The following is a 13,291-nucleotide window of genomic DNA, read 5'->3' as shown; positions in this document are numbered from 1 at the left end:
ATCTAGTACTGGATTACTCAAAGGATGAAGCGTAAAGAGAAATTAGATTCAGCATTTCCATCTTTATTCATGAGTGGTTGAAGAAAAGTTTCGGACGCCCACTTCAATATTAGTATTCTTCAACCACTCATGAATAAAGATGGAAATGCTGAATCTAATTTCTCTTTACGCTTCATCCTTTGAGTAATCCAGTACAAGGTTCTGTGAACTTTTTAGCACTATACAAGTTCACATTGGCTTATGAAGAGAATACCACTTGTGCAATTCTCTGCTTCCCCTCTCCCCAGAGCCATTGTTATTTTTGACACATTCCATGGGATACTTTGCAATATCACTCATGCCTCCATTTATGAGCAAGATTGGATAATAGTCAATAGGCTTTGATCCTAATCTGTCTCTCCATTATGTCTCTGATCTTAGCACAAGGCAGACAGTATATCTTCCAGGGTATTATTTCTGTTTGGCAAATAGATACCTCTATGCCTCTCAGATGGGAGTTACCAAACACCACTGACCATCATTTCTTAGGCACAATGGTTGCTGATTCAGTAGTCTCGGTTTACCAATTCTTCCTCTTCGTGGGATAGTCCCTTTCTGCTTCCAAGGCCAAATGTCTGTTCTTGAGCTAGAGGGAAAGTGAAATTTGTTGTAGAGTGTTAGTAGCTGAGGTAATCTGGGTCCAGTTTTCATCTTATGGCCCATTTTCATCTGCCCTTCTGCTGCTGTTCTATCTTTGATGCCTCAGTAAGCATTTCATCAATGTAGACCTCATGGTCCTGAAAGTTTCTCAGCCTTGCCACCTCCTCATAATTCCATCAATGGTTTTCTAATGGAGTTGACATTTAGGCATCTTTTGCATTGAACAGGTTTCATGCTGTGGATCAAGATATCAAACTGGACAAAGGCAAAAGTAGTAGCCATGGTGATAGGTTTGGCAATACAATGTTTCCTGGCCATCCTTCTGATATTAAATGCTTTGGCTCCTGTTGAAAGAAATGAAACAGGCTTACCAAAGTCTTTACCTTTTCTTCAACTGTCCTGCAATATTGGCTTGCCTCTTTTCTATGAAACCTGTCTTCCATTTCATCTCTGACTCCCTGTTTGTAGTTCTATTTGCTTGCCCATTTTTTTTTTTTTTAAGAGTGGTTTATATTATCCTTATTAGTACAGAAGATGTACGACAGAAACAAGTATTTGAAGTGTTCCTATATACACACAGTGCAAACAGTCAATCGAGTGAACATTATACCATGTGGTTCCCTTGATTGACTGTTTGCACTGTGTATGTGTGTATGTATTTATGTATATATAGTGTTTAGTATGTCACCCTTTGTAGAATCCTTTTGCTTTGGGGAAAAAAATAGCCCAGACCAACAAACAATAACTATCTCAGAATGTAATAAGATACTTCCAATCAAGCTGGCCCTCAAATTAATGTAATTATTGCTCAGTTTTCATAGTTTTCTGATAAAATTTATATGAATTACTGACTTACTATTTCATTCCTAGTACAAAGTAGAATTTTCTCCAACAAGTGCCAAATAATTGGGCCTAATAAGCTCTACTGAAAATTAATGTAACTTTTTTCTTTTCGACTTGATATAAATCCCTATTTGACTTATCATAAAACATTTCCCTGCTAACCTTCTAATTTGGGTAGCAGTCCATGTGACTAGGTGGGTGAAAAGATAAAACACCACTGATTACTTCTCCAGGAAAAGCTCTCAGCTCTTCCCACAGCAAGCTCTTAACCCACACACAGAATAAGTTTAACCCTCAGTTTCTTTTGAAAGCTTTAAACACAGTTTCTCCAGCAGACCAATAATTACAAGTCCTGCTCGGAAGTGGTTCCAAATGACAGGGGAGACACGTGATTTCTTTTCACAAAAGTAGAAATAAGGAGGAGGTTGAGAACTCCAGGCTGTTGAGCCTGATCTTGCTGGCAAATAGATCAGTGGAATCTCTATTAAAACAGGATAGTGCAGTTTTTTTAATCCAGCGGCTTACAGGATCTGAGGCAGCATGGTTTTACCAGACGTAAGCCTTGTCAGGCAAATCTAATTAATTTCTATAACTAGGTGACCAGAGTTGGATTATTGGAAACATTAAATGATGTTGGATTTCAGCAAGGCCTTTGACATAGTTCCACATAGGTGACTCTTAAGCACAGTTGAGCACCTTTGGTATAGATCCTAAAGTGACTGGGTTAAAAAACGGTTGAGTGGAAGGCATCAAAGAGTGGTGGCAAATAGAGTACACTGCAAAGGGGGGGGGGGAGTTTAACAGTGGTGTGCCAGAAGAATCTGTTCTTAGTTCATTTCTCACCAACATATTTGTAAGCAATATTGCAGAAGGGATTGTTGGAACTTGAAAAAGTTTCTGATGGGAGGTGTTTGAATGGGAGCGACAGAAGTGGAATGTTGGTTAGTAGGAGAGGCAGAGGGCAAGGTATAGCCTATGACATCAGGATGTTAACTGTGTGTTGAAACTGAAAACTATAAGGCAATAGAATCAATTGTAATCGCAGTTAGCACATGAATAAAGGAAATCGGTTCTTTCTGTTCATAAGAAGCTGTGTACGTTTTTACTTCACTGTTTGCCAGGAGGACACTGTATACAACAGAGCTATTGGGCAAGGTTTACATTTTGCAGTTGATACCAATGTCTGCAAAAGAATAAACACCATGGAATGTATGAAACAGGAGGGGGGAATCTAGTGAAGCTTGCGGGATGGCCTAGAGTCTAGCAGCTAAGATCTAATGCTAAAACCAAAATGGCAAGGTTGTGCATTTTGGATTGTGAAAACCCAAGGGAGATATACAGAATAGGGATGAAGTTCTTCTGTGCACAAGAGTGGGATCTGGGGGTGATCATATCTGCTGATCTTAAGGTAGCCAAACAGATAAGGCAATGACAAAAGGGAGAGGAATAACCAGCAGGAAGTTGGTGATATTGCCTCTGAATAAGTGTGTGGTATGACCTCATTTGGAGACCACACCTTCCAAAGAATATTAATCTGATGGAGTCTATTCAGAGAGCAGCTAGTAAAATGATTAGCAGTCTTCATCATAGTAATGTAGTAAAAGATGGCAGATTAAAGAGCAAAAGGCCTATCTAATCTGCCCAGCAATGATTTCATACGTGTCTTCCCATAATAGATCAAATTTCCACATGGAACCCACCTCCAGTCTCATTGTGTGCCCTTCAGAGTTGCAACTGCTGCTCTGAGGGGTTTGCCCCATGACTTCCAGGAAGCACAATGCATCCATATCACTGCTGCCTTGGGCTGAAAAAATTGACAATATGACCAAGGCTTTCAACTCCCTTACCATGAATATGCTACTACACTTGCCTAATGCTTGAGCCCGTTCCATAAAGTCTGGAAATCACACTGTACTTTATGGACTTCATTTTCAGCCAGGTCATTGGTTCCCAAACGGATTGCGAGATTAATGTCTGAATTCCATTCTTCTTTCGTAGCAGCAGTAGTAGTACAAAGAATCTGGTTTGTATTCTTGCAAGCTGAAGATCCTGGTAGGTATCTGACATTTTTGTAACCTTCCAAGTTTGTCCCCAAATAATGCCTTTAATAATGGAGTTCCCCAAGAGAAGGATTTTCTATTTTGAGACTTTTTAAACCGGGCCTTTGGGTTTCTGTGAACAGTGGTTGTGTCTTACTTTTTTTACCCCACTGATCTACCCGAAATCAGGCTCTGCACAATTGCACAGGGCGGCATACCCAGTGGGGTGGTGTCAGGAGCAAGGAAAGGCCCGAGCTGCTGCTGCCGGTGGACCCGATCCCACCGGAAGCAGAAGAAGCAAGAGACCTGTGCTGCCACTGGTGGACCTGATCCCACTGGTGGAGGAAGAAGCAGAAGGCCCTTGTTGCCGCCGGTTGACCCTATCCCACCAGCGGTGGAAGAAGCAGGAAGCCACAGCAGAAGAGAGAGCCTGTCTGGCAGCAACTCCTCATATGCTGGCCCCATGGTATTCAACACTCGTGCTGCTACCACTTCCTGTATTCTCATTATGTGATGCATGATAGGTAAGTGGGTGTGTGAATGGGAGCCTGCCTGGGATTTGGGTGGATGTGAATGGGAGCTTATCCTGGGGTATGTGGATGTGAGAGAGAGAATGGGAGTCTGCCTGGGTTGTGTGTGTGAAAGAGAGAATGGGAGCTCGGTGGGGTGGTGGGAGGGGGTGTAAGAGGGAGAGAGAGAATGGGTCTGCAGGTGAATTCCATCCTGCCAGCAGCTGAAATGAAGATGGAGGGTCTGGTGCTGCTGGTAGATTCCAACCTAAGAAGAGCTGGAGACGCCTGCGGGTGCTTTTGTGCCTATATATGAGAGGAGAAAATGTGTGCATCCCACTCATGACAATCTCAGGGTCACTGGAAATCAAAAGTTCTCAGATATGCAGAGCATGAATTTTTAAAATCCTTCTTAGTTTTATTTTTCAGGTGTTTGTGTCTTGCTGTTTTGAAATACTTTATTAATGTTTGGGAAACTTTAAAAATGATATGAGTTTTTAATTATTTGATTTTTTTTATTCATTAGCTTTGTTTGAAATAATATTAGTATGTTTTTAGTATTACCATATTTACTGGTTTATAAGTCGCACCCCCTATAAATTGCCATTTTGATGAAAAAGTTGGTAGATAGGTTGCACCTTTGTATAAGACACACCTTTTGATAAGTCACACCTATTTGTACAGTGAGGTTAACAGTACAGGATGAGAGAGAGAGATTGTGACAGTATATAAGTCGCACGGTGTATAAGTCACAGTCACTAAAATTGCTGAAAGAAAAAGTAATTATACACCAGAAAATATGGTATGTATATTTTTTCTTGATTTTATTGTTTGATGTTCGAAGAATGGTGATAGTTCTATTTTTTCATTGTTGCACTGCATAGGGTGTCTGGCTTCTTGTAGTTTCCAGTTCATTTTTTATCTGCATGTTTGTATTTCTACTTTATGGGTTACTCTATTCTGTATTTGGTAAGGGTAGGTTTATGTTCTGCATGTGTGACTGAAGTGAGGCATTTTCCTAATAGGAGGTGTATTTGTCTATTCGGGCTTTGAGAGGGTCAAGCTGCACCCAACACACATCCCCATAGGCCTGATACCATATGGGTTCCAGGTGTCTGTCTTTTTTGCAGGGTTTTCTGGTTGGCATCACAGCAGTGCATATAAATAAATTGTAAGTGATATTTTTACTTCAGAATATTTTTGCATAACTCTTTAACTGTATGTGTGGAAGGGCACGAGGGGGGCATTGTACAAAGCTATAAGGTTTGCCAAGGGCACCTAATGCCCTTGCACCAGCCATGGGTTCGGGACGGGGATGCAGGGGGTGGTGGTGTCAGTTTTAAAGTTTGTATCACTGAAGGGATATGGGCTTTTTTTTTAGTGGGCCCGGGACAGAGAATAAATAAACAGGGGGTGGGGGGGGGGGGGCAGCACAGGGCAGCAGAAAAGCTAGCCCCGGCCCTGCCTGAAGTATACCTTGTAGAGTATAATCTGTTTCTAATGCTGTGAAGCATGAAGCTCATGGTGACAGACTTTAAAGATCTAAACATGTATGCTGTGGAGGTAAGGAGAGAAAGGCGGGAGCTCCAAGGATTAAGAGTGCAGGAAGCAGGTCTCTTTCAACAGAAAGGAGGGTCTAGAGCAGGGGTGGGCAGTTCCGGTCCTCGAGGGCCACAAACCAGTCTGGTTTTCAGGATATCCCTAATGAATATACATGAGAGAGATTTGCATGCACTCTGCCTCCGTTGTATGCAAATCTATTTCATGCATATTCATTAGGATATCCTAAAACCTCGACAGGTTTGTGGCCCTCGAGGACTGGAATTGCCCACTCCTGGTGTAAGGGGTGTAAGGTGCTAAAATTAACAATAATCTAAGGAAATATTTTTTTAGGAAGATTGTGCTGGACACATGTAATGGCCTCCCAGTGGAGGTGGTGGAGATGAAAGTTCAAGAATGTCTGTGCTATCTCTGACAGAGAGGAAGAAACTGTAAAGCTAAGCAGGGGGTGTGGATGGGCAGACTGGATAAGCAATTTGGTCTTTATCTCCCGGCAAGTTTTATGTTCCTGTACCTCTGCATTTTTATATTAAAACTGAATTGTCAAACTCGTGCCATTGTTCAAGCCTACTAGTATCACTTTGTCTTTTCTACATCTAGAGTGTCCACCTTGTTGCAGAATGTTGTATCATCCGCAGAAAGACCATTTCTTCCTTCCAGCCCTTCTGCAATATCTGTTATGAAAATATTGAACAGAATCAGACCCAGGACTGATTCTTGAACCACTTCACCAATAAACTCCTTTCCTTTTGAGTAAACGTCATTAATCACTACTTTCTGTTGCCCTTCACTCAACTAGTTCCTTACTCAGTTTATCATCATAAAACCCATCACTAGATTGCTCATTTTATTTATGAGCTTCCTGTGTGGGGAAAATGTCAAATGCCTTATTAAAATGTTTACCAGATCTAGCATTCATCCCTATTTAATTCTTTGGTCACCCAAATAAATTGATCATATTTGTTTGGCATGATCACTCCTTGACAAATTGTTGCTGTTTTGCATCCTATGATCTGCTGGATTCAAGATACTCCACTGTCTTCCTTTAGTTGTGACTCTTCTTAACATACCTACCACTCGGGCCAATGCAATATCCTGCGCACATTCACCTCTCCTGGGCGCTGGATGCAATACGCAAATAAGCTGTGGCACTTAAAAGGGGGACGCACAGTGGGTAATTTTGTGCATCCCTAGCGCTCTGCATTGGGCGCTCAGGAGAAGTGGCTGTGCATCCACAACAGCCTAGCCAGAGCTCACTCCCCCCCCCCCCCCCCCCCATGGCAGGGCTGTTCTATATTTGTCCTTTTCAATGACAGGTATCAGTGAAAGGACCAATCCCCTTTCAGGACAGCCTTCTGAAAGGGGATTGGTCCTTTCACTGACGTGACAGTGAATGGACCAGTTGGCAGTAAATGAAGAGTAAAGAAATTAATGTTACATGCTCTGTGTGTTCAAGTTACCAAAACAGACTATCAATTTATGAGCGTCTGTTTTATCATGCGGCTAATTTACTGGCACAATATGCATGCACATTCAGACCGATGCAATACTGTGCGCTGTAGCCAGCGCCCGGCTCATCATGCAATTGGACATGCGTCCATAACCCCCGATGCAAAATGGGGATTAGCGCGTCCAAAACATACGTCCAATCGAGCGCATATCTAATAGTGCTCATCACATGGAAAGTACATGTAGATGACGCTATTAGCTAATCCCCATGAAGCAAAACATTTCCCACGCAGCCATTGCAGGGCTGGCACAAAGGTTTGCAGCACTCAAGGGCTCATTGTGAAAAAAAAAAATTCCAGTTTTCTCTGATCCCTCGTAGTATCGTGGTGAGAGGAATCATGAAAAAAAATAATTCAGGGGAGGAAAAAAAATGTGGGGGTGCCCAATATACACCCACAATATACACTGTCTAGGCCGTATATATTGTGCCGCTAGCGGAAGAAAACAGGCGCTCGAATTGAGTATCCATTTCCTAACCCACACTGACAGTCACCTTTCCTGGGCACCTGATGCCAAGGAAGTGCTAGGGACGCACAATTTCCCCTAGCGCATCCTTTTTATCGCAGCAGACAATTTAAATATTAAATCAGGCACCCGGGAGAGGTGGATTGGCGTGCATTAGGGTTTTATGTGCGCCAATATTGATTTGACCTGAATATACACGGCCCTGAGCATGTATATTGTGCGCCCCGAAAAATAATAATTTTTTTTTTGGTGTTTTTACATGAAGACTTTTTTTTTTAATTTTTTTTGCATGGTGCTGCTTTCTGTGGTTCTTCCTACTTAGTATCACAATGATATTAAGTAGGAGGAACCACCGAAAAGCAGTTTTTTTTGTTTTAAGACTGCTCCAGCAGGCGTAAAATTTGACGGGTTAAAAAGTGCGCCTCAGGCTCATGGGGATTTTCTGCATCGCAGGTTAACAGCTAATAGACTCATCTAAATGGAATTTACATGTAATAAGAGCTATTAGCTTTGCGCGACTTTGGACACGCTAATCCCCTTATTGCATCGAGGGTACTGGTCGCACGTCCAAAACACGTGTCCAAGCACTTGTTAACCTGTGTGCTAGGCTAGTGCACGATATTGCATCAGCCTGACTGAGATTAGTCTATCTGGCCTTTAGTTACCAGCTTCCTCCCTATTCTCACTTTTATAAAATGGGATAGCATCTCCCTCTTTCCATTCCTCAGGAACTATTCCTGTCTGAGCTGGAACATCTGAGCTTCCATAATATCTTAGGGTTAGCCTGTCTGGCCCCTATTGCCTTATCTGCGTTCATTTTTGCTAGTTCATGCAAAACCTTTCTTCTGTAACTGGAATGGTATCTCTCTCTAGATGTACTCATACTGTTTATTTGCAATCTTTCTTAGCTCCTTTAGTGAACTGTGAACCAAAAAAAATTCAGTATTTTCTGCTACTCCAGGTTGCCCTCCAAGCATTTCTCCATTTGTGCTGTTTTTCAATCCCACCTCTACACGTCCTCTCTTAACACACATACATTTTTTGTCAGTTGTACTTTACTGCCTTGGCTATTTTTCCTTCCTGTGCATCTAACTGGCAGGCTGCATGTTCTGTAATAACTAAAAGTCTTAGTGGAAATGCAAGCACTTATGTAGCCGGGTCTTGTATGGAAGGCTGGATGTCTGGGCAGTGGCCAAGCTAATATTGCGCTATTTCATTATTACAGAGCCTTGTGGTTAGGCGTGGGGAAAGGTGGGTACTGGGGCAAACAACATGGTAGAGTACAAAGGAAGAAGACAGACTTTCATGGATAAGAAGAAATCATGCAAGTGGTCAAGCTTTGTAGCTAGCAGCTGGGAATCCCTTAGTGTGGACAGAATAACTGGATGGTCGTCTTACCATATTACTCTTTGCTGGCCTTTCTTCCCTGCTTATTTAAGGTTTTCCCAGATATCTCTCTTGTTTCTAAGATCCCTTCTACCTTTTGAATACTTCTTTTTCCTCTACCTTTTCAGCCACATCTTTTGAAAACTATACTGTTTTTTTTTTCCCTCTTATTTACTTTTCAAGTATAAAAATGTATTGCCCTTATCTAGAGCTCCCCACTTTGCCAGTGCCTCACAAGGTAGTTTACCCAGTGTTAGGAAAGTTGAGATCCAAATTGGGCGCAGCTCATCCCTCTCTCTGTGCTTGTATTTTAAACCATTCTGTTGACCACAAGAGCTGAGTTGGCCATCGACTGAAATGCTGCCCCTTTCTTGCAGGTTATCAGGGCTTTTAATGCAGGTTCTGTTACCTCAGCACAACTGCTATGCAGCAGAGATTTCTGAAATATTCTCTGTGCCCTAATTAAGTTCTTTCAGCTTCAAACTATGAAGTCATTGAGTCCAAATATGTTCCTTCCATTAAAGAAGATTTTCAGCTCCTCCCTGCCCTAATTAAAATGTTAATGGTTAGTGTATTTCTTTTTGATTTGCAGCATTGAGCTATGGTTAACCAGTTTTTCTTACCTGGAGGGAAAAAAAGAAAAAAAGTTTGGGGATTTTTTTTTCTTTTGAAACTGCTATAAATAGCCCCAGGCTGTGTTAGGAGGAATCTGTCAGTGGGTAAAATCTGTGAAAAACCAACCGGAGGACTTTATAAATGAATAACAATCCAATCAAGTCCTCCTTGAGGAGCGCAAGGCAGATAGTCAGGTTCGCATTAGCAGCAAACTAAATCCTCCAACATTCCTGGCGTCTCCTTCCCAGTAGATCATATCTTTACTCATCATGTTGTAATAGACCATGATTCAGGAATATTTCAATTGCACTCTGGACAAGTGTTTTGTTTTTTTTGATATGCAAAAGAGGGCACACCCTGCTGTTTAGATTCTTCACAGAGCACCAGGGTCTGTCTTAGATTGAGAAGATATGGCAAAGACTGCGGTCTCTCATATGGTGTCTTCCTAACACTCAACCAGCTTTGGCTTTCAGGCTATCCACCACAGACTTCATGAGCTATTTGCAGATATTTGGTCTAAAATTTTGGTTAATTCACATATTTTGGCTAGCCTGAAAACCAGGTAACATACAGGCCGTTGCAATATCGGCCCGCGATAAAGGGGCACTCATGATTGAGCACCCGCTCCCTTAACGCAGAGCGCTCCACTTCTCCGGGGCGCTAAATGCAAATGGGCTGCCTCAGTAAAAAAGGAGGCGCATGGGGAAATGGGAGAGACAGCTGTCAGCCACTTAAGAAAACACGCTCAGTTTTGTTTCTAACCTGACTGCAGGCACAGTACTTTTTTTTTTTTTAAGGCATTTCTCATTTTTTTGTTCCTCCGACTTAATATCGCCACAATATTAAGTCGGAGAAAGTATAGAAAAGCAGTATTTTCTGCTTTTCTGTACACTTTTTTTTTTTTGTCTCCTCAAGACTTAGCACCAGCCTGGCATTAATTTTTGAGTGCACTTCTAATGCACTTTTTTTTTTTTTTTTGCATGGAGGGGGAATTAATGATAGCCTCATGAACATGCATTTGCATGTGCTGAGCGTTATTACCTACATGTGCGTTTTGGACGCACTAACCACCGTTTTTTGCATCAGGGGATATGGACGCACATCTAATCGTGGGTATAGCATTGGCAGGTATCCAGTCTGCTCAGCCCCATGCCTTCTTTTAAGGGTAATAATGGCTGTTTCATGCAGGTTATACCATGCAGAAATGTTACACCTAAAGTTACCACAGGTTATCCTGTTTCTTCACTTCCATCCTCTAGCCACTAGGGATCCTCCGTGTTTATCCCATGCCCTTTTGAATTCCATTACTATTTTTGTCTTTATTACCTCTTTCGAGAAGGCATTCCATGCATCCACGACCCTTTCCTTGAAGAAATATTTAGCAGCATTGTTTGAGTCCATCCCCTTGTACTTTCATATCCTGATCTCTAATTCTGCAGCTTCCTTTCCGTCAGAAAAGATTTGATTCTTGTGCATCATTAATCGTTCAGATATTTATAAATCTGTATCATATCTCCCCTGTTTCTCCTTTCCTCCAGAGTGTACCTATTTAGGTCCTCCAGTCTCATAAGTCTTGAGACCGGTGTTGAAGGATAGAGTAGTTGGAGCTTGAGACTAGTAAGTTCTCATTTTTGGAGTAATTGTTAAGTTTGTCCATTTTCATGTGATTCACTTATTTTTACTTTTGACTCTTTGGAGCTTGATATGCAGTAAAGTCCCTTAGCCAGAGAATCTGCATAGGTGAATGTTTGTATAGTGACTAAGTGATAGCTTTTAAGATCCTTTTCTGTGTTAGTTACGCTGATGACAATGAAACAATAGTATTTAGCTTATCAATGATGTGTGCTGCCACAATCCTGTTTAATTTTAAATCAAAAGCAGACAATTTTATTTCAGAAACGATGCATTTTCAGCTTTAAAAAAAAAGCAACGTGTGTGGTTTATTTTTTGTAGGATCGAAGCAGAATGTATGACAGCTTGAATATGCACTCTTTGGAAAACTCCTTGATTGACATCATGAGAGCAGAGCATGATCCTCTTAAAAGTGAGTCACCTTTCCTCCATCCTTGAGAACTGTGCCCGCCGTGTTCTGTATGTTGAATTGTGCGTTAATTTAGAGAATTAATTTCAAAATGGAAGAGAATAGTAGTAAGTCATTGTAACTATTTCCAAAAGCAGAACAGTCTTGCAAAGTGCTGGGAAAAAAAAAATTCAAGTGCCAGCCAACATCTTTTACATATTTACCTTTTCTGTCTCTGGTTCTGTTTTTTTGTTTTGTTTTTCTTTTCATCTCACTCCCCCCCCCCCCCCCCCCCCCCCCCTTGGCCTCTTCTTCCTCTTGCTTCAGCCCAGTGCCTTTGCCCTCCAGCCTGTCCTATGCCCTGGCAGCAGGGGCCTGTCTCAGACTGTGGCAGTATTCATGGTTCTGTGATACCCAGCATTTTCCCATGCACCTCTTATCAACAGACTCCAAAAGATTTTTGAAATGGGATGAACCATATGAATGTTAAATTGACATTTTTCAGACTTAAAAACTAAATACACAAGCAAGTTTTTTGTTCAGCAATCTGTTCATGCATTTTGGTCTCCATTTGTAAAATAATTGCAATAGCTCATGAACATCGGAATCATTCTTGACTGCTGTTAATTTATATGTTAATCTTTTAAAGGGAGGCAGAGGCTTGAGTGCTGTGATAGTGGAGATAAATTTTAAGTATTTGTTTGGCAAGAGAAAAATGTTTGGTTCACACACCTGTCACTGCAATGATTGTCCTTAAGAAATGATGAAGCAACGGAGGGGAAATAAGTAAAATGCCTTGTTAAAAAAAATTTAGGATCACCAAACCTGTTTCCATTTGGTGAGTACATGAGGACATCATGATTTGAAAGACTCTCTGATTACAGTATGAAGCTATGACTTTGGAACCTAGCTTGGAACATACATCTAATGTTCCTTAACTGACTGACTGTGTGAGCTTTCCAGATCAGCTCCTCAAATTAACTACAGGTGGTTTACATCTTTAGGCTCTTAATCTGCAAAACATTTGATCTTCCTGTTCATACCCAGATCAGTCCAGACCACTGGATACAATCGTTCCAGCTACTTTGTGGTTCCAAAAAAGAGGGAAATTTTGGTCCTATTCTAGATCTGAAGAAGAACAGGGCATTGTGGGTGCCATGCTTTTGGATGGAAATATTGCACTCTGTAATAGCGACAGTCCACAAAGGAGAATACTTGGCATCCGCGGATCTGCCTGAGGCAAATCTGCATATCCACATAAGGTTAGATCATCAGAAATACCTGCACTTCCAAGTGTTGGAGCAACATTCAGTTTTGAGCGCTTCTGTTTGGCCTAGTGACTGCACCCTGGACTTTCACCAAAGTGGTGGTGGTGGCGGCCACAGCACTCCAGAAGGAGGGGTTGCTAATGCATCCATGTTTGGACCACTGGCTTATTCGAGCAAAGTCCATAGGCTCTGTCAAGATTCAGTACGACGAGTTAATCAACTGTTGCGGGCCCTGGGCTGGATGGTGACTATAGCAAAGAGCCATCTGGTTCTGTCCCAGTCGTTGGAATACCTGATGGCCCATTTCAGTACCAGTCTCGGCAGAGTGTTTTTATCAGAAGAAAGGATATTGAAAGGGCAGATGCAAATTCGCCAGTTCTTGCAACTGTCAATACCCAGAGTCTGGGATTATCTGCAGGTCCTGAGTTATATGGTATC

General features: G+C 41.7%; 1 protein-coding gene across 5 annotated transcripts in view; it reads left to right on the top strand.

The window, feature by feature from the left end:
• CPEB2 (cytoplasmic polyadenylation element binding protein 2) overlaps positions 1–13,291 on the top strand; it is a 177,936-nt gene that overhangs the window by 35,162 nt on the left and 129,483 nt on the right. For all 5 annotated transcript variants that reach the window (XM_029590816.1, XM_029590789.1, XM_029590798.1 and 2 more), the window contains exon 3: positions 11,519–11,609. In XM_029590816.1, coding sequence (XP_029446676.1) covers positions 11,519–11,609 — 91 coding nt within the window. The remainder of the gene's footprint in view (positions 1–11,518; positions 11,610–13,291) is intronic.

This window comes from Rhinatrema bivittatum, chromosome 1 (genome assembly GCF_901001135.1).
Source record: "Rhinatrema bivittatum chromosome 1, aRhiBiv1.1, whole genome shotgun sequence".
Classification (NCBI taxonomy): domain Eukaryota; kingdom Metazoa; phylum Chordata; class Amphibia; order Gymnophiona; family Rhinatrematidae; genus Rhinatrema; species Rhinatrema bivittatum.
Note: the sequence above shows the minus strand (reverse complement) of the source record. Positions and strands in the feature narration are given on the sequence as shown.